Here is a 22,550-nt window from a genome sequence, read left to right on the forward strand (position 1 = left end):
TCAGTGTAAGGGAGCATTCACCCTCGGCCTAGGAGGGGCCTGTGAACAAGCCGTATGGAAACGCTGGGGTGGGCGGCGGGGGGGGGGGGGAGGAGAAGAGCAAACCTTGATTAACCTCTTGGAGGGAGGGTGGGTGGGAGCACCGGCGGGCAGAGGAACGGGCGCCCCTGCCAGATTGCCGTGGAGGGAGGTGTCCGCCTTGGGTCCCCTTTTCTCCCCCCCCCCTTCCCCGGGATGAGGATGCTTGGGGAGCATCTCCGGTGCCATGGCAACCGCGCCCCCCACCCCCCCACCCCCCGGACTTCCGGACGCGCCCCAGGGCCGGCTTTGGAGAGGTGGGTCAGCCAGAGCGACGACTGCGTCTGCCACCCTGTCCTCCAGCTTGGGCTCTGGGGGACTCTGGGAGACCCCCGACGAGGCCAACGGGGCCTGGCTTCTCCTGCAGAGGCCTGTGGCGCTGGGAGGCCTCGCAGGGGAACCTGGAAGGCAGACAGGGAGGAGTGGCACTGAAATGGGTGGAATTCACCCGCCCCGCCGGGACTTGCAGAAGGTCTCCGCTGATGACTGGATGTTTGAGAAATCAACATTTGCAATGTGCTGAGAGCGAGTGAGAGAGCGAGAGCGAGAGCGAGAGCGAGAGAGAGATCCCTGGCATTACCTTCCATGGTTCCCCACATTGCTTTAAGAAAACAAAATGCGATCTATTCCTTTCCTGCTGTTTGAAAGCACCCCCTCCAGGGGCGCACGGTGGCTTAGTTGGTTGAGCATCAGACGTTGGCTCCGGTCAGGATCTCAAGGGTCTTGGGTCTGAGCCCTGCCTGGAGCCTGGTGTCTCAGAGCCTGAAGCCGGCTTCAGTTTCTGTGTCTCCCAGTCTCTATGGCCCTCCCTTGCTCGAGCTCAGTGCCTCTAATCTCTCTCAAAAATAAACATTAAATTTTTTTTAAAAGCACCCCCTCCAAAAAATAGTTTTTACAAGATCCTCATAAACTTTTTTAGTTCAAGGAAAACTGTTCAAAACTGCTAAAGAGAGGGGAAACAGAAGAATCCATGACTAAAATAGAGCCTCCAATTCGGAATCAGGGAAAAGTTTTTGCATGGAAAACCAAGTGGCCTCAGAGAACATACACAACAAGTGGATCCACAGCCCATGTAGACTCCCAACTAGTAATTGAAACATCCAAAAGGCAATACTCCCTACGTTTTATTAGAAGTTTCAAACCATGGGGCTCCTGGGTGACTCAGTCAGTTAAGTGTCCGACTTCGGCTCAGGTCATGATCTCGCGGGGCTCAGGTCAAGATCTTGTGGTTCGTGACTTCCAGCCCCACGTTGGGCTCTGTGCTGACCGCTCAGAGCCTGGAGCCTGCTTCAGATTCTGTGTCTCCCTCTCTCTCTGCCCCTCCCCTGCTCATTCTCTCTCCAAAATAAATAAAAACATTTAAAAATTAAAAAAAAAAAGAAGTTTCAAACCAGCTGAAAATTAAAACAATCCAGGAATTCGCTGATCCAGGTCTATACAACACCTACATACACACTAATATTAATAATAAATTCAGTGATTTTCTTTGCCCAAATACTTCTTATGTAAAAGATGAGATATGTTTACAATACAGCCAATACTCAAAAAGAATATATACATATTCCATATGATTTCCATGTATATCTATTTTTTCCTATGTAGGGTTTTTCCCTGAGAAATTCTGCCCATTTTCCTAATAGCCTAATTCTTCAATAGTACAGTGAGACAAGTTATGTGTTTTAAACCACTTCCCACAAGTTTTTAAAGGACATTGAATAGCGTGTAGATGTACAGAGTATTTGGAACCACCTACGGGATCATTCACATTTCAAAAAATATGCATGAGATTAAAGTGCACAGTACCTTCCTTACAGTGGGTGTCCAAGAGCCAGTCTATCTCTCGCAATTCAATTAGTTCATCGCATACTGTGCCCAGTATGTATTGGGCACCTCCCACTATACTCTCAACATACCTAAGCCAAACACTGAAAAACTTCTAGTGAATTGGATTTTTCAGTGTGAGAATTATTTCCTGGAAATAAAGGTGAAATGGCATTTCTCTATCTCCAGGTAAGTAAAAGCTTTTAGAATGCCGGACACACCACTTTCCGAAAACTAGATGCTTAATAACCATTTGCAGATTTGGACTTGCAGCCTTGGCAGATGACTAATTTGTTGCCTTCAAAAACCAGTGCAAGGGAATTCCACAGAAGAACGTGGATGTGGCTCTGGAACTTTGCGCAATAGAATAAAACCTAGACAGGTCAAGACACATCAAGGCTCGGTCATAAGCAAAGAATAGGAATTCCTTCCCTGAATGCAATGCGGTAATGATGCATTTTGTAACAAACTGTCTTACAGAGAAGTGTGGTGTCATAGAAGAAACAAGCCTTTGGTGTCAGACCATCATAGATCCAAATCCTGGCACATCACTTGCCCTAAGCCTCTTTGTCCTTACCTGAACCATAAGGGTTGTATCACCTACTTCAAAAGGTCACTAATAGGATTAAATTTGTTCATTCATTTGTTCATTCACTAATACTCATCTGTTATATGCCTGCCAGTATTCTAAACATTAGAGATACAGAAAAGAATAAAGCAGGAAACATCCCTGCTCTTATAGAACTTACATCCTAGCTATGGGGAGAGGGGGTGGGGACGGGGAAGTGGACTACTTAATAAGCAAATGAAGAAATGTGTAAGTATCAGCTGGTAATAAAGCCAAAGCAGAGAAATAATGTGGGAAAGGGGGTTAAGAAATGTCACATGTAGGTGACAGCTTCAATAAACACTTGAAGGAAGTGAAAAAGCAAACTTGTTAAGTATCCAAGAGAAGAACATGCTAAAATTAAAGCATCTAGGACGTAGTAAGTGCTCAATCCCCAAGAGCCATTATTGCCATATTCAAAATCAATAGAGGTATACTCTGACCTGGAGTCGAAATGGAGGGCTTGAATCCTGACTCCAGCCCTAAAGTTACAGAATCTCCACGGGCCTCAGATGCTGCATCCAAAGCACGGGAAAATAGCAGTTCCTATCTCAGAGGCTGGCCATATGGATCAAAATTGAAGACGTATGTTCAGAGTTTAGCACATTGCCTTACACGTAATAAGAGAAAAACATGTTAACCAACCAGTATCCTCAGCATCCCATGCTCAAGCCCAGCTTCCCAGAAAAGAAGAAATCTTTGAATCAGCATCTTTGGTAGAAGGTCTACCAGTGCCTCCTTTACCACTTTGAGCCCAAGCAGTACATTCTCCTCTAGTTCAAAGAAAGTTCTTCTTTGTACTGAGTCAAAATCTGTTTCTTTCTTCCATTGGTCAATTCCAGTAAACTATAAACATTTGAAGCGAAATATACCAAAAAGATTTTCAAAAAAAAAAAAAAAGCTATGTAAGACTACTATAATCCTTCTACATGACAGTTCTAGAGTGTCCAGAATATACATTGTTTCCTCACATTTTCTCACCTCCTATCTGAACAACAGCCCCATAAATGCCACCACCACCATCACCACCACCATTCAGTCCCTGCTGTGTTCAGTGAACTTCATTTAGAGCAATCCTCTAATTACATCTCTTCAAGGCAGTAATTGTCATTAGTTGACAGATGAAAATACTGGGCTCAAAGAACATTTATAGGACTTGATCATGGCTACAGAACTGAGATGGGACAAAGCAGTTTGGAACCCACGTCTCCAAGGTTTCGAAGCTCATTCCTTCTGGTCTGTTTCCTTACTTTTAATCATTACTCCTATGAGAATTTTTGACAGGATAATATACATTATCCTGTGCTATGAATTCACAGTTTCATTATCTGTAAAATGGGGATAATAACAATACCTGCCTAAAGGTGTTATACGAGGCTTTCATAAAATAATGTGAAATGCTCAGCACAGTATACGGCACATGGTGAGAGCTTGTTAAATGGGGGATGAAGCAATCGTGATAGTAATAATTGTCATTGTCATTATCACTATCATTATCATTATCAGGTGCAACACTTGATTTATCACATTACTTGTCATCAAATCACACTTGTTCTCTCCTCCAATATGATACCCGGCAACAAGAAGACTTCCATTCAAGACTGACTGATACAGTTCTTATAGAACCTTCTAGAATAAGACCTGCCATTGGGTCAGTAGCTTTGCTGTTTGTATGAGGTTAAAAACAAAATGTGACCAATTGAAAAAAAAAGGAATGAAGAGCCACAAGGTGATCCTTACCAAGTGGGGCAGAATCGCCCCTGGAATCGAAGGAGGGCTGATTGTGAAGCCTCACGTGTCTATTCCTGTGTGTTCCTGCAGCCTCTAGAGGCACAGGCGTGACTGTGACTGGGTCTAATAGGCTTTTTTGTCATGGACTTTTCCAAAAGTGGACGACTCCAGGCCGCATTGGGTGCTCCTCTGGCTCTCTTTTTCATTTCTTGTCTGACAGCAAAGATCAATCGGGTCTCGCCCCATTCACTGGATGGTGTTTGGGAGAAACTGGCCTCTCCATGGCTTTCCTCTTCAGAAAAAGCTGTACTTACAGCAGGAGCAGGAGACCTGGGTATACTGTACTGTTGAGCACAAAGTAGTCTTCTACATGCCCCTGGAGTCTGAACCTTTGCTGGAAACACTGCAAAAAACAAACACATTCATTTAAAAGAATGGACTTCAGTATTACCTACTAAATTAATGATGGGAAGGATGAAATTAAGCAATATTTGATTTTGTTTTTTTGTTCGCTATTTCTATACTGAACAAACAGAAATGACAGAGAAGCCAAGGACCAGGGTACCAAAGTGGAAGAAGTGGAGGAGGGAAAAGATACAGCAAATGAGGCAAAAGGCTGAACATGCTTTTGCTGTAAGCACCATGTGAAGACCTGGACAAGACGAATCAGTCCTCACAAGAACCATGTCTCACAGATGCTATTATTACTCCATTTTACAGGTTAGAAAACTAGTTTGAGGCTAATGGGTTGAACTGTGTCTCCCAAGAAGGTATGTTGAAGCCCCAACCCTCTGCACCTGTGAATGTGACCTTATTTGGAAATAGAGTCTTTGCAGATGCAATCAAGTTGAGGCTGTTAGAGCGAGGCCTCAACCCAATATGACCAGTGTCCTTATCAGACACAGGCACACAGGAAGAACACCACGTCATGACGGAGGCAGAGACTGGAATACGGTATCTCCAAGCCAAAGCACGTCAAGGGTTACGGCAACCACCCACAGCTAAGAGAAAGGCATGGAGTGAATTGTCCCTCAGAACCTTCAGAAGGTGCCAGTCTTGCTGACACCTGGATTTCTGACTTCTGGCTGCCAGAACTGTGAGAAAGCAATTTTAAGCCATCCAGTTGGTAGTTATTTCTTACATCAGGCCTAGGAAACTTGGGGATCCACAATAGTTCCAATTTACCCACGTTGCCCCAGAAGAGTTATTAACAGTCTGGGGGGAAAAATAAGGTGTTCAGATTTGGGGAGTAGAAGGTAGCAAAGAGGAAAAGCCAGGAGGTGTGGGATGGGAAAGGGAAGTGAGTCTATTTCCATGAGTTCTTCTGTGTGGCAGAAATGGTGCCAGGGCACACAAGTTTTTTACCAGATTCCTATTCCCTGTCCTCAAGGTGTTTGTCAAGTGGCGAAGAAGGCGCTGGCCGTGTTAGGTACCAGGAAGCCCTCCTCTTAAACCACAGCCTTGTCTGCAGAAGGAGGAATCAAAGCAAATGTCCCTGCAAGGGGACTTACAGATAACAGAAAGGGGAGAAAGGGCCAAGGAGGGGGTACCCTGGAAGTACATGCCATACTTCCACAGGGGCCGGCCACTTCTCAGACCTTGTTTTATGTGGCCATGAGGGCATGTGAGCCCAGTCTAGATGGATTGTTCTGGATTTTCAGGAGAAGCAGAAGTATATTTTTTATTTATGTAAAAACTTCTGATTTTTAAGTGTTGGTAACTCACTCGAGTTTTTTAAAAAAACACAACGTGGGCTCCACAAAACACATCTGCTCTCTGAATCACCACAGGCCACCAATTTGCATCTTTGGCCTATGGCCAGCCCTGTAAAAGTCACAGTATCATTTGCTTCTGTTCATACCATCTTCATTTCAGAATATGATTTTATAAGTATTCAGCTAGGCACCATGGGAATGCGTATGCAAGCTTTGTGCATAAGCAGATTTGAGGGTTCTAGACGTTTTGTCTACCTCCAACACTTTAGGAAGATTGAGCTTTTATTTTCATTTTAATCGATTGCCTCATTTCATTTTGAAGTCCAGAATTTGAAATGGTGCACAAATCCGTCAGGCTTTCCCGAATGCAAAGAACTATCTAGAATATTTCAAAACAGTAGCTCCGGGACTCTCGATCCCAAAGGAAAACCTACAAAGCTAGAACCAGTGGCATTTGATCTGCCCTTGTTCTGTTGTTCAACCATCAAGAACAGGAGGGAAGTCTCAAAGGCTCTCTACACACCTTCACATACTAAAAGCTATGCGTGGAAAGAGATTTTATAGATTATCTAAAGTTCAACCCCACCACCCTCATCAACCACCTCTGCTTAAATACCTCTAGGAGCCTGAATCTCACTATCTCTGCATCAGGGATTTCATCTTATTAGAAGGGCAAATAAGTAACACTGTATTTGCTATATGATAAGCATACACACACACACACACACACACACACACACATATATATATATATATATACATGGTTATATATAATACTACATACGAGGAATAATATTAAAGCCACCTTGGATGATGTTGGGACAGGTGGTGACTATGCTTATTTAATTGAATAACCAATATTTATTGAGCTCCTGTCATGTACCAGATACTAATCCAATGACAAAAGTTTACTCAGGCCAACAGAATTGATCATTTTGAGACTAAATTGACCAGCTGATATATAGCAAAATGGATTTCAGCACAGAAACCCAGAGCCTCTCAGGTTTATGGACACCAGAGCAAATTTCAAGTTTTCTCTATGACACAACTACCAGGTTGCCTGAATCACACAGAACAACCAGTTGTTTTAGCATTAAACAACCGGAGACTGTGGAAAATGGAAGGTTGTTTCGCAAACTCCAGTGGTTTCCAGTCTTTAAAAAAAAAAAAGTTTTCAAATTTATCTACCAAGATAGTGACAGAACTGGAGCCAAAATCCACTGTTCATGATTTAAAGTCCAGGGCTCTTTGTTAGGTTACACATCTCTTGAATCTAATGCAGTATTTCCCAATCCTGACTGCACATTAGCCAATGTTGGGCATGCTTTAAAAAATACAGATACGTGGTCCCAGGACCCCAGACCTGTGGCTTCGTAAACTCCGCGGGTATTATATTAAGCAATCAGGGAAACACTTGTCTAATTCACTCATCAGAAATTTCAGGTACTGTTATAAATATTAGTCAGTCCAAACAATCATGATCGTGCCAAAGCGTGAAGTCAAAAGTGTCTCTCTCCTCTCTCTCTGTGGACGAGTCTTCATTTCAGAAACCAGCGTTCTGTATCACTTTGCAACTTGTATATTCCTTTATATGTTATGTTTTCCCATCAGTAATCCCACTTGAGCCTGACAATAACCCTCCTGCTTCCTCATTTTTCTGAGGAGGAAACTGAGGTCAGAGGGTAAACACCTTGTCCACATCACTAGCCAAACATCAGAGAAGCTAGCTAGGGTTGGGGACTCAGGTCTTAGATTTTGAGGGGATTTTTGTTTTTCTACTACCCAATCAGTGTCAGCATTGCCAGAGCAAGCTATCATGAAGTGGATTTGGCGAAGGAAGGAATATAAATGCCCACCATAACAGCTAACAAGCTGTGGCACTTGACCATGGACTTGACACTGCCCTGGGACCCATGCCTTGGCCCATAGTAAATGTTATCGGCAGTGCTTCTAATGTGCAGAGGAAGAAAGGGCATCTGCCTGTGGCCCAATGACCGGAATCAGCTTCCATGAAAGCCCGCATTCTAGCCGCTATCCCAGGCTGCCCCTCCAACTTTTCCTATACTTGGGGTCTTTGTTTTCTGGAGTGTTGTTTGTTTAAAAAAAAAATTCTTCCCAATATCCCAGTTTTACAAGTTCTTTTCATGTGTAGGTGACTCTGCCTGTCATCTCGCAGCTAAGGTCTTCCATCCGTTGCTAATTTCATTTGAAGTAATATCGTGGCAGACAGGAGATTTCAAGGTACAATAAAATAAGCCTCAGAGCTGAATGTATTTCACAGAAGCAATTTATCTTTCTCTCAGGCAGCAAAGTAGTTCATGATAAGTCATGACAGATTCTGATTTATTCATTTTATCCATTTTCTGTTCACTAGAAAACGACAAATATGGTGGGGCGCCTGGGTGGCTCAGTCGGTTGAGCGTCTGACTTCGCCCCAGGTCATGATCTCGAGGTTAGTGAGTACGAGCCCCGCGTCGGGCTCTGTGCTGACAGCTCGGAGCCTGGAGCCTGCTTCGGATTCTATGTCTCCCTCTCTCTCTGCCCCTTCCCCACTCACACTCTGTCTGTCTCTCTCTCAAAAATAAATAAACATAAAAAAGTTAAAAAAAAAAAGAAAATGACAAATGTGGTAACTCCCACATATTCAGCCCCTCTAGATGCCAACAAGGAAGGTGCTGCCCCACTTTGTGCCCATGCCTGGCAGCTATCCCTCAGCATATGACTTCTATGTGTCTATATCCTCCCCCTCAGTCTCTTCACTTTCTTGGGCTCCTCACTGGTGTGTTCATGTTATGGGAAAACTAGAGGCAGCTGTCCTGGAAGGATTACTGAAACCCAGGGACCATTAATTCCCCAAGGTACATTTTGCCCTTAACTGTTGGCACCAATTGGGGCTAAAGCTAATTGATGTCATCTCCTATGTATCTAAAATCAAACACAACCCTTAAACAGGTCTTTAATTAATGCTGAGAACTCCAGTGACACACTCTTTAAAAGGATTTTTGACCACGTCGTGAACTTTAATGGAATCCGCCACCTTACACTCGGCATGTCTTCTAGCTGTGGACTGAGTCATTTTTAAGCCAATGGGGTTGAGCCCGCGGTAGGAGTCTGTGAAGCATCAAGCCCTGAGCAGTGGTAGAGCTCAGAGGCCAAGTGTACAAGTTCTGTGCCCAGACTCCTTGGGTCAAAGAAATCTCTGTGTTACCAGGCCAAGCTGCCCCACTGCCCTCTGTCCTCGTTTCCACACTCATAAAATAGCAGTAATGAGAACACCTACCATATGGGGTTCAGATGCAGAGTAGGTTAATAAACAGCTCAGAGCAGTGCCTGCCACACAGGATGTATCCAGCAAGCCTTAGCTCTTATTATTATTGTTGTTGTTATTGACAATGTCCCTTCATCTCTCCTTCTATAGCTCCTGAAGGGCCTGTTTCAGCAATAAGGACTCGAAGGATAAAACGATATCTTTTCCATCCATCCAGAGTTTGCCTCATTTTATTTGTTCAAAAATATTTATTGAATGCCTTCTCTGTGTCTTGCCCTGTGCTTGATCCTGGGAACACAACAGAATAAGACAAACGTGGCCCCTGACCTCATGGAGTTTGCAAGCTCCTGGGGAAGATGCCAAAAATAGGTCACAACTAAGCGATTACAAATTGTAGTGAGTGAAGGCATAGAAAATACAAGGGGCTGACAGAAAGAAACATGGGTGGGGACTCATGAAGGCAACATTTACTCTGACACTGACCTGAAGGTTGAAAAGAACTTAGTTGTTCAGGAGTAGGGAAAAGACAATTTCAGCCTGACAAGGACTGAGTTGTGTTCCCAACACTGCCAGCCCCAGTGTCTGAATGGAAGTCAGCGGGAGCGAAGGAGCAGGTGAGGTCTGGAGGCTGCACAATGTACGATGGAAAGCTACTAACAGTGTCACATAGATGAGCCATGACAGCCACACTCACCTTTGGAAAGATCTCTAAGGGAAGGTGGGCAGGAGGGAACAACAGTGGAAGCCAGTCAGAAGGCAGCTGACAGTCAGCCAAAGGTTGCAGGGATGGCAACTTGGACGCGAATGGTAGTTTATATAGCAGTTCAGAGCTAGCCAGTCGGTGTTAGGTCTGTCTCATCTGTAAAATGGGGATGATGATCATAAAAATGGGGAAAAATACAAGAAATGGACTTCCAGTTTCAGCTCCAGCATGGAAACAGCTTGGAAATTGACATTCTTATCCTTGCAACAGGAAAGAGCTAAACAAAATAAAAATCAACAACTTCACTTGAACCCAGAGAACTGAGTTTGCAGGATAAACTGGCACCCCACCAGGAGACACAGGTGAACCCAGAGAATCAAACCAAGATCAACGTACTTAGAGTAGAAGCCTCTGAAGCCATAAAGTGGTAGGATCATTTAAATGGCAATTTTGATGAAGCTGGAGTCTAAGCGTAGAGCAGCTTGAGAGCGAGAAACTCCTGAGGGCTACAGTTTTATGGGGTCTCTAGACTTCAGTAGGTTTTGCCTAAGAAGAATACTGTCTCCCCACCCCAGTTTCTCAAGCTGAGGATCTGAGAAAGATTCCTTCACAATTCTGACACAGGAAAAGGGAAGAAAAGTCACTGCAAAATATGCCCAGAGCACTCTCCATAAGAAAGGCATACCAGAGCCTTATCCCAGCCAAGGGAAGGGCATTTGTCCCACCATAGCCCCATTTGGCCATCTTGCCTCACATAAGGGGGAGAAAAGAAAAGCCAAGAAATACTTGGGAAGGTCACAACCCAAAAACACAGACCCACTAAAAGACTGAGATTTAATCATAAAATCATAAAATACTTCTCCCCACCTACACCTTATCATTGCACCACTAGGTCTCCAGGGCAATAATAATGTATTACAGCTGGAAAAGCTGAAGATGAAGACTCTCTCTGAGGAAGAATAGTGAGGGAAAGCCCAAGTCCAGAGGGGACACAGAAGCAAGTTCCTATTTCCTCATCTATCAAGATTGGCTTTCAATAAAAAATCATAAGGCATGCCCAAAGGCAAGAACAGAAAACGCAGTTGAAGAGACAAAGCAAGCATAAGAACCAGACTCAGCTATGACACAGCTGTCGGAATTATCAGAGAAGGAATTTAGAATAACTGCAATGAATATGTGATGGGCTCTAATAGAGAAAGCAGACCACAAGAAAGAGCACATAAGTAAGTACCCAGCAAGCCTGTTTCTCTCAGAGAGACAGAAACGCTAATAAAGGATCAAAAAGAAATGCTACTTGATTTCACTTAACTGTGGAATCCAACAAAGTTCAACACACGGAAGCAGAGAGCAGAATACTGGTTACCAGGGACAGAGAAGTGGGGGAAACGAGATGTTAGTCCAAGGGTACAAAGTTGCAGTTATATAGGATGAACACATGTAGAGATCTAGTGTACAGCTTGGTAAGTATAGTTAACAATACTGGAATACTGGAAATTTGCCAAGGGAGTAGATTTCGGGTGCTGTCATTGCACACCAAAAAAAAAAAAAAAAAAAAAAAAAGGTAACTATGTAAGGAGATGGCATGTTAGTTTTAAAGCAGTAATCACTTCTCTGTGTGTGCGTGCGTGTGTGTGTGTGTGTGTGTGTGTGTGCACGCATCAAATCATCATGTTGTACACTATAAATATATACAATTTTTATTAAAAAATGAAAAAAACCCAAAAATGCAACAAAAAAAGAAATGCTGCAAATACAAAACACTGTAACAGAAATAAGGAATGTACTTAATGGGCTCATCAGTACAATGAACATGGCCAAGGAAAGAGTCAGTGAGCATGAAGAGAGGTAGTGAGAACTTCTGAACGAAAATTCAGAGAGAAAGGAATGGGGGAAAAAATTAAAAATTTAATTTTTTTTTAAAAAGAACAGAACATACAGGAAGTAGGGGACAATTTTATAGGCTATAACATACATATCCTATTTGGAATACCATAAGGAGAAAAAAAAGACAGTGAGACCGAAGAAATATTTAAAGTAATGGCTGAGAACTTTCCAAACTTAATGACAGACACCAAACCATAGATCCAGGCTGCCCAAAGAATATTAAGCAAGATAAATGCCAAAAAAGAAAAAAAATTACATCTAACTATGTCATGTTCAAACTGTAGAAAACCAAACACAAAGAGAAGATCTTGAAAGAACAGGGGGTGGGGGAGGCAGGGAGCACCTTTTAGAAGAATAATGATGAGAATCAAAGTGGATTTCACATCAGAAACTATAAGCAGGAAGAGAGTAGAATGAAACATTAACAAAATATTGGAGGACACACACACACACACACACACACACACACAAACACACACACACCAACCTAGAGTTCTATATCCAGCAAAATTATACTTCAACACTTAAGGAGAAATAAGTTTCTCAAATAATAATTTAAAAGTGGAGAAAATTTATTGTCTACAGACTTGGCTTACAAGAAATGCTAAAATCAGTTCTCATTGAGAAGGAAAACAATAGAGGTCATGAACTCAGATCTACATAAAGAAAGGAAGAACTCAGAGAAGAATAAATATCTTAATTTTTTTTATTTTAATTGATCTAAAAGGTAACTGCTTCTAAAAGAAGCTTACTCCCCATTTCATTCCAAGATGGCCTCCCAACTTCCATCATGTCTCCTTTCCCTGTTTGATTTTTATTCAGTATAACAATAGTTTATATATCTAATTGTTTTCAAGTTTATGCCAATCTTCCTGGCTAGAATGTAAGCTTTATGAGGGCAAGTACCATCCCTGAATCATTTTCCACAGTATCTCAAACACTAGGCAGATAGTGCACACTCAGAAACCTCTCCTAGAAAAAACAAATGAGTGAATGAATTGCTCACCCCTCCAATGGATGCTCTCTAGCGTTATAGCATTACCCTTCTCCACGTGCACATCACCCTCCATCCTCCCCTTCAGTAGACCTGTATGAGGGTAACCACTTCCCTTTTCTTTCCTCGGGGAAAGAAAGAGCACATAAGTAAGTACCCAGCAAGCCTGTTTCTCTCAGAGAGACAGTTCACCACAGTCACCAGCTCTAGAGCCTTGTCCCCAATCAAAAGGGCAAACAAGTTTCATCTCAAACACCAGAAGCCCAGTCAGTTTTTAAAGGGAGTTCCAGGTCTGTGCCTTGGTTCATGGGGAAGTTGCTGATACCCACCATGGATGTGGGACAATGAAGTGGCTACTGGAGGAGCAAGCACCTGTCACAGCTCAGGTACTCTGCTGAGTGTGCAGGTGCTTGTCCCTGCATTCTGGAGGAGGGATGGTCTTGTCCTGGTATCACTCTAGTGAAAGGACACAGAGTCCACCTTCCACCTCTCACCACACATCAGAAAGTGACTGAAGGGCATTCAGACGTAACTCACTGTCCTCCCACGACACCACCTCTTTTCCCATGATACTTCAGGCTTACTCGGTTTTTTTTTTTTTAATTTTTTTTTTCAACGTTTATTTATTTTTGGGACAGAGAGAGACAGAGCATGAACGGGGGAGGGACAGAGAGAGAGGGAGACACAGAATCGGAAACAGGCTCCAGGCTCCGAGCCATCAGCCCAGAGCCTGACGCGGGGCTCGAACTCACGTACCGTGAGATCGTGACCTGGCTGAAGTCGGACGCCTAACCGACTGCGCCACCCAGGCGCCCCAACTCGGTTTTTAAGTACACAGAATCACAGAAACTTTTCAACCTAGGGACATAGAAGTGGAATGGAACATTTTGTCTTTAAACGTCTAAGTTAGACTACAGAATCTTTCAAACATGGAGTGTAATTTGAGAGTCAATGCACTTGGTTGCTGGTGGATTCATTGAATGAATGTTTCCAGACCCTGGTTTCCTCATCTATAGATGAATTAAAATGATCTATAAATTATCTTCGAGCCCTCCAGTCCTATGAGTCTCTGAACTACACTAAAAATGTTCTTCTTTATTTTTAGAACACTGTTACCATATGCAATTGCTATTTTGTAGGACAAAAATGGCCAAATGTAGGCAATTTCATATTTTACCACTCAATATGCCCACAAGAGTATATGTGACATATACACATAGTTTAAAGAAAACAAATAGCCACAGACCAACCCAATTTCATTATATAAATATCCACTATTTATTCATCCATTTTCACATTGATGGGTGTTTGGGTGAAATCCAGTTTTGTTTTGTTTTCCAATATTACAAACAAGGCTGCCGTGAACATTTTTGCACACGTCTCTGCTGCGTGTATTCTAGTTTCTCTAGGAGTGGAATAGCCAAGTTACAGGGTATGCACATCTTCCACCTTATTATATAATACCCACTGTTTTCCAGAGTGTTTTTACCAATTTACATTCCCACCAGCTTCTTATTGTTCCGCAACCTTGCCAACACTTGCTACTACTTGATTATGTTTTTCAATCTTTGCCATTCGGGCAGGTATAAAACAGTACTGTGTTGTGGTGTTAGCCTGTACTTTCCTGATAAATAATGAGTTTGAACATCTCTCCTCCCACCAAATCTTTCATCTGAATTGTTTGCAAGCTTTATAATCATGGGTTGAGTTTCAGCCCCTTTGCCTTCTCCTGCTCTTCAAATTCTAACCAGCTGGTGAATAGTGACATAGCCCTGGAGGACACAGTGGGGAGCACTTGGATAATCCACCAACTTGATAACCTGCCCCTAAATAAATAACCAGGAATTGACCCTCGGGGATTGTACTCACACAATTCAACTGCCATGACCCAGTGTAATATTTCATGTCTTGCTAAAACTCTGGCCCGGCACGATTTTGCATGCAACTAAGTACTTGGACAATTCTTTCATCTGAGTGATGAGCTTATCTCAGCCACAGCTTGCTTGAGACACAAAAGGCTTGTGCTACCTGCCTGTGGTATCGCTCCAGATGGCACCTTACTTTCTAACATGAAATGTTTTTTCACATCTTTCACCCTTCCCCCGGGGGATGTGTGGTTTCCGAATGACCCTTTTAAAATGTGATACTAAGACTGGAAAAGAATGGTGATTCAGTAGCACATATTCAGGAAAGGCAACCTTCATGACAGTTATTCTGCTAATAAAAAAAAATAAAAAGTAAAAGTGTTTCCCCTCAAGCTAGAAAATGCCACAGAAATGGTGATCTTTCTTCAGTGATTCTGTGAATAAATAATTCTGACAAATAAAATGAAGGAGAAAGGTGGGGGGGAAAAGTCACACATGGAATCAGGAACAATTGAAAAAGGAATCCAGGCTACCCCTAACCCCGGCCTTTGTTGACGGGCTCACCAGAGATCTATGTAGATATTATTTTGAAATTTAGAGCTTCAACTTGTATGAACATGAATGCCCATGCTGAGTTTCTGCGTGCCTCTGTGAAACAGCAAAAAGAATCCGACAGACCCTATTCTTGCATTAAAGCAACACACTGTGGAAAGCCTGAAAATAAACCATCTATGCTTGATTAATTAGGTTTGTAAGTATTGTTTCAGAACCAAACAATATTTCTAAAGATTTCAATGGTTCAAAGATTGCCCTATGGCCGTCTGGCCAATACATCTTCCAACACACACAGTTTACAAGCATTTTTCTTCCCAATATGTTGTCTTTGGTTGGTGCGACATTGTTTGAGTGCAGGGCTATTTGGGTCATAGTGGTTTTCTCCCCTGCACAGCAGTGGTGCTGAGCACAGCACTTTGACCATACATCTTCCATGTCATTTCCATCAAAGGCACATGATACTTCCCAGTGACCAATCAGGAGTGGTCCAGCATCCTAACAGAGGGCATATTGGCAAACCAAGCTTTCTTAATGACAGCCATTGTTTGAGGCCAACAAAAGGGAGGTCCTGAATATTAACATGTGGCCCTGTGTAAAGGTCACCGGTATGGCACATCCATCATATCTCACAACCGAGAAAGAGAACTTTCTAAGTTCTGTCAGAACCCACTGTTGTCCAAATAAATGTATTAGCCTGATGGCTGACACCAGCAAGGCAAGTGATTTTGAGTGATGATCTCCTCTTTTAACAAGTATCCTTCCACTTCTTTGAATCAGCAGAAGACAATTATGGTGAGAGATCACGTTAAAGAAATACACCTTGAGGCCATAGGGGGTTAGAATAACCAGGCAACCCAATTAAAATATGAATTTAATAACATGTAATCATTAAGACCGAATGGCATCTCCTCCTGACAGGCATAACCTTCCACACTGAAAAGAGAAATCACTTATTTTAACATCTCAGGGTCTTGAATGGTCTTCTTAATAGTAAATACCAACAAGTCCATGAAATTTCTATCAGTGAGATTTGATAAAGTTGGCACAAAAGAACTCAAAGATCTGGGTCATTGACAACACTGAGTCTTGGTTAAAGGCGATCCAAAGTGAAGCGTGATGGCAGAATTGAATAAAGCTAATTGTATCACATGCATTTATTACTAAACCGAAGAGCACGTTGCTAGCTTTCTTATTTGACAGTCTTGGTCAGAATCAGTTTTATGTTCAATATTAGAAATATGGGGTTCTGGTTATTAAGCTCCATCTTAGGAAGGAACTGGAATTTATTTCAAGAGATCTGAAAACAGTGTAAGAGAAAAAATTAGTGAATAAGCATATATCTCTCAGCTCTGTCTCTCTGACCTTAATCATAATCATGGTGGGAGTCAGAAGGGAGAGACAAGAAAGGGAAAGAGAAAGACGACAGAGAGTTCTTTTTAGTTCCTTGGATACATCATACTTCTGACACTGTCTCCTGACATTCAGACATTTTTTTTCTATCTGGCATTTCTTCCACAGACCCTGTTTCTCTGACCAATTTCTACTTCTCTCTTTCTTTTTTTTCTTTCCCCTAACTTCTGAACTGCTTAGCTCCTTCTTCTGTATGTTCTCATAGTTCCTTGGACTAGCTTTATAATAACAATCAACACCTGAAATTGCTTATTGAATTATCTTGTCTTCAAAATTACTCCAACCTTCATAAGGAGAGAGACTGGATATGTCAATTTCATCACTGTGGGTGTTCCATAAAACTTGTACGTAAATAGCAACTTTCAATAATAAAATAGGATCAAACTCTCAACATACCACCTCTTGGCTCATAAGTTTCTGTTAAATAAAAGAAATTTTCATGCTCATTAAGGAAGGAAGGATTCAGCACTGGAGCAATTCTCCTTTATTGTACTGTAGACAAGACACCCACTAACTGCAATACAGCTTCACAAATTCATCAGAACAGGGATAAGCAGATAAGGAATAAAAGGAAGTCAACTTTTGAACTATCTTTATATGGGGCATTTTCTAAGCAAAATAACTGTGTACATAATATATCAGGTACAAAGTTATGCAGAATAATGGTGTTTCAAAACACTCAGCCCCTTGCCTTGGCATTGAGTCCTCCTTTCCACCCCTGTACATTGACTCCACTTAGAATGTCTTCCACTTGGAATACTGTCTACCTGTCTACATCCTATTAGTCTTCAAAGCCCAGGATGAGTACCACTCCTTTTATGAAGCCTTCGCTTGCTGTGCAGGCTCACAGTCCTTTGCCAATACTCAGAGAAAGTGGTTCTAGTTTTTCCTGTATTCTCACTGGACACTAACCTCTTCCTGTATTCTCACTGGACACGAGCACATTGTAATTCAAAGTCTTAGGTGAGTATGCCATTTTTAACCAAAAAAAGTTGTAAATTATTTCAGGAAAGAATCTGCATATTTATGCTTCTCTGAGTCCAGCCCAGTGCCTAGCATGTTGCACTCTGTGAGGGTTCAAGAGGTGTTTTCTAAATAAATGCATTAACATACAAAAGTCATTGTTCTAAGTATTTAAGCAAATTCATAAAGAAGAATTTCTGTTGACAATGCATTATTAAACTTATTTAGTAATCATGTTTTATTCTGTCTGCTCACACACACACACACACACACACACACACACACTTGCTTTAGGCCAATGATCCTAGGAGTCAAAGCAGTTTAAAGAAGAGCTTCCTTATTATTAGAATATTCCCTTCTTCAACTACAATGGGAAAATCATCCAAGTTGGTGCCACACTCCCTGCACATGGTTTTGTGCAACTGACTCAAGCTTGGACAATCAGATTCTCTCAACAGAGTTTTGTTCTTAGGACCTAAAAGACCACATCTCTACTCCTTCCCAAAGAGAGATACTCTGAAATATGAGCTGTGAGTTATTAGAGACCATGTTTTCGTCCTCATTGAAGAAGCTACTCTGAGGAAACAAAGGCAACATGCAGGAAGAATGACAGGTACATGATGGAGGGTCCTAGAGACTCTCAGATTCCCTGGTTCAGATCATCCCTGAGGCTTCACTCCAAATTCCATTTACTTTAGAAAAATAAGATCAATGTAATTCAGATTGATATCCATGTCTACTCAAAATACCTTGAATAAAACTAGCCAGTATAACCATATCACATTAATTATAACTGCACTTCTTTTTAAGTTTGAACTGGTCTCCATCACAAGTGTCTCAATTCATAAGAAAGCTATTAAGCTCATCTGATATTTCTCTTAAATAAATGGAATGCTTATAAAAAGATAGATAAGTTATGAAGTAACTTATTATAAGTCATACTCATAAATATAGTAAAATTTATTACCATCTCTTAATAAATTCAAAATACCAGAGTGATATTGACAAGGTACCAGGTAATGATCTGCATAATTTCCCATTTCCCATTGGAAATACTGCCATGATGCACTATAAGAAAATTAAATTTGCTCTGTTCCACTCGAGGATGACAAAGAAAGAGTTTTAGAGAAGCTAAGAGACATGTGCAAGGTTGTCCAATTCTTCACTGGTAGAAGAACCTTCTAGGCTCCATTCAAAGTGCCGAACACCATGTCTAGCAACCCACAGGTGCACCTATCCATCAGTTCTTCTCCATCAATTTTTCTTCCCAATTCTGGCCTTTCTCCACCACATCACTCCTGAAGACTGTAGGTATTCCTGAGGCTGACTTCTACAACCTCCCTTTCTGACTTAGGGCAACCTCTAATCCTCTCTGCCTCTGCTTCTCATCAGAGGGAAAGAAATAGTTACTATGTTCATCCAACAAAAAGGAAATTAATGGTTGATTAGATGCCTGTTCAACACACTGAGGATGAAAACCAGTCTTCATGGTGAATTATTGAATTAGGGGGCCAACTTACAGTGAGGCTGTGTCTACACAAAGCCAAACATCCAGTCAATTCAGCCAAAAAAAAAATGGTTTAGCGGCAGGAAAAAATGAAATTAGTTGATCAGGACTGTGCAGACAAAATAAAACGAGAAACGAATGGCCCTACAATAGCATGGTAAACGTCCTGGCAGAATTTACAAACTTAAAGGCAAGGAAAGTAAGAGTGAGACTGTTGAAGCTGTCAGAAAAATGAAAAGGTCTTATTGAACAAACAAAAATAGACTCCTTAATTTTGAGTGGAGTTTTACGTTCCTCTGTTTCCTCTGTTATTTCTATTTCATTTTCCACATTCCAGCTGAAGATGGAAATCAAGAAAAATCCAAGCCAGTATCCACAGATCTGAGTCACATATTAGTCCAGGATATTAAAAAGAAGCGCTTTCCTACAGTAAGTCTGGCATATGACATATCATGATGCAATCACTCAATGTGATTCCGTTTCATATCTGGTGAAGTAAATATTCCCTTCATTTTCGACCGGGCAAGAAGTATACTGAGATGCATATTATCTGTGGAGAATTCTGAATAACAAAACTCATTTGATGTTCCCACACTGATTTTCCCAAGTCATTTTTAATACCATGGCAACAATCTGACAATCCTCGGTAAAGTGCGTAATTGTTTTGGTTGACTCTTTATGTAGTAATCATTGACTACTCGGTATTAGTGGTGTATGCGGGCTGGGCTTTTAGGAGATGTCATTTTAATGTCCTGTGTCACTTTTAGAATGATGTTTCCATTACGAGGGCTGTGTTATCACTGTGCTCTAGTATCTACATCCCCTAAGCTCCAAACAGGCTCTAAAACTGCATGAAGTTTTCATAACTATTTCATAACTATTGATTATCACGTAAGGTAGAAAGAGACATAACATATGAGTAATTTCTCCCTTCGTCAAGAATGAGATACAATGAATTAAAATGGTAGGTCTTAATTAATAACTTACTGCATTTAACTCTCCCCCAAACCCTAAAAGAATTAGCCCCAGGAGTTAGACAAAGGAAGCATTCTTCAAGACAAATTGGAAAGTACAGTTTTGTGGACTGAGTCCTGAACCCCAGGAATGAACGCCAGCAGCTGCAACATGAGCTATTTTCTGTTACCTTAAATACTGCTGGGCCATATGGAGCATTTCTGAAGACCTTCTATTTTAAAACGTTCTGTTCATATTTTATGCTTTTCCATATGTCTCATCCTTACTTAGAGTTTCTATTCATTTCCATAAAAATAAGATCTTTGTTTTACAAGAGTTCATTTTTCCCTCTCCCCTCATCCCTATTATAGCCACGAACCTCTACTTGGGTTATTACAGCCACTCTAGGACCCGCTGATTGTGGCAAGATGAATAGAGAATTATTTGAAAGAAAAACAGCAGTAGCAGATGATCCGTGGGGCTGCGGAACTCCTGTTTCTTTGCTCCTTCCAACCGACCCAGGACAGAGGATAATAGACCTGACGCTGGTGGTGAACTGCTTCGAAATGAATAAAATGTTTACAGAAATCGTCGCCGAAACCCTGAAGGCAGAGCTGAAGGAAGAGATCATTTGGTTAAGCGAAAATTAACCAAAATGCGCTCTCTGAAAAAACCGAGCTCCCTGTAGTTTGGGGTTGACTTCGAGCAATTATCCAAACAAAACAGTTGGCGCCTGTGCTGGCGACAAAATAGTGTTTGCATAAAGTAGAGGGAGAAGACAAATATGCATGAAAATTAAATTTAGGCCTCTGGGACTCCCCTTTTCGGGCCATAGAAGAGCTGATTACATGTTCACAGCTGGAATTGGTGTTGGCAGGCAGGCCTTATTCATGGACAGAGGGAGGGACTCCCTTTTTGAGCGCCGCTCCTGTGGCAAAGCAAGAATGGCAGCGTTAAAAGCATCTGATGTTTACAGACCTCAAGGCCCCATGGCCCTGAGCCCTTGAGATCTGGCATCAAGCTGGAGGGTTCTCCACTGAGCAATCAGCTGGCCGAAGAGCAGGCAGCGGCTGGGACACAGGCTCTCTCTTCCACACCTCCCCTCACGCTCTCACGCACCCACACTGCTGTCGGCAACTTCTCCATCCAGAAGGTAGCGACTACAGCCAAGAGAAGAACCAGCGTTCTGGACAGCAGGAAAGCTGAGTCTTGCCACGCCAAGGTTGAAGGTCACAACATCATGCTGAAACCGTCTTGAGGCAGGGTCCTTTGGGCATGTGAGTGGCCACAAGTGGGTGTCCTGGCAGCATTTGACAATAGTTCTCTCGGCATGTCTGCTGGTAGATTGCACAGATGGCCCTAATTCTCCACCCTTCCTCTGCAGCGTGACTTTGCCCCATGTCAGGATAGAGTGTGTTTCCCCACCCCTTAATCTGGGCTGGTCATGTGACTCATTTTGCCACAAGGATGTGGTTAAAGGTAGGAAAGGCTTCCTGTGCCAACTCAAAGCATGATGGATGAGCAGAAATTAGCCTGATGGAGGGGAAATGGACAATAGTGTCCTAAGGCAAAAAAGAGCATGTTATGCTCAATAATGGTCTCTAACATTTATTGGGCGCTCATTATGTGCCAGGAACTGTTCAAAACATTTTCCTTGTATCAACTAATTTAATTCCCCACAACAACTTAATGAGGTAGGTGTAATTATTGCCCTCATTTTATTCAAATTAAGAAAACAAGGCCCAGGGTAGTTAAAAATCTTGGCCAACATCCCACAGATAGTAATTGACAGAGTTGGGATTCAAACCCGAGGCCATTTGGCTTCAGAGCCCATATTCTTTCACCATTATACTGTGGTGCTCTTGAAAAAACTGGAGAAAGATCAGCAAGACAAGAAGAGGTTGTCAAAGGCAAGAACCAAAACTTTGCCAATAGCCTCACAACCAGGGTCCAGTGTCCATTCTTGTGCTCTTCAGTTTATTCTCATTAGAGCCGCCAGAAGGATCCTTTGAAAAGTTAAATCAGATCCTGGTTTCCTCACTAAAACCCTTCCAATCGCATCCCATTGCACTTATCTAAAAAATCAAAATGTCTTATCACAGTCACAAAGCCTTACACAATCTAGGCCCCTCTCATCTCTCTGCCCACATACCTTGCTACTCTCCATCTTTTCAACTCCATTCCAGCTTCTTGACCACTCCAAACTTGTTCCCACCCAGGTTCCATGCCTTTGCTGGTGCCTGTCCTTTAGAATGTTATTTCTCTAGACCTTGGTATCGGCTCAACCTCTTGTCTCCTCCAGGCTCTCTGCCCCCTCTGAGAGGTCTTCTTGAATCATTTCCTCTAAAATGGCATCTCTTAAAAATAAATAAATATAAATAAATAAATAAATAAATGAATGAATAAATAAAATGGTGTCTCTTATTTCTATTGCTTTCATTTTTTTCTTCATAGGACTTACCAGTTCCTGAAATTATGTTATGAAATATTTATTT

The 22,550-nt window shown here is 42.0% G+C and overlaps 1 protein-coding gene across 1 annotated transcript; it reads right to left on the bottom strand.

Annotated features, from left to right (window-relative positions):
• On the bottom strand, positions 1-22,222 carry CB4H12orf42 (chromosome B4 C12orf42 homolog). Its single transcript, XM_030322306.1, has 4 exons — positions 22,208-22,222; positions 21,175-21,322; positions 4,341-4,640; positions 1-479 (listed from the first exon to the last, which is right to left on the bottom strand). Exons 1-4 carry the CDS (start codon positions 22,220-22,222, stop codon positions 1-3), a joined length of 942 nt encoding a protein of 313 aa, XP_030178166.1.
• Positions 22,223-22,550: the final 328 nt, after the last annotated feature.

This window comes from Lynx canadensis, chromosome B4, assembly GCF_007474595.2.
Source record: "Lynx canadensis isolate LIC74 chromosome B4, mLynCan4.pri.v2, whole genome shotgun sequence".
Classification (NCBI taxonomy): Eukaryota; Metazoa; Chordata; class Mammalia; order Carnivora; family Felidae; genus Lynx; species Lynx canadensis.

Bases quoted from the DNA above. Each gene is read 5' to 3' on its own strand.
- CB4H12orf42 (XM_030322306.1), bottom strand. The intron at 4,641-21,174 runs GTGCGTGAGAGC...TGTTTTTTGCAG, and splicing joins AGTTGCCGACAGCAGTGTGG to TGTTTCCAGCAAAGGTTCAG. The intron at 480-4,340 runs GTGCCTCTAGAG...TCTGCCTTCCAG, and splicing joins ACCCAGTCACAGTCACGCCT to GTTCCCCTGCGAGGCCTCCC.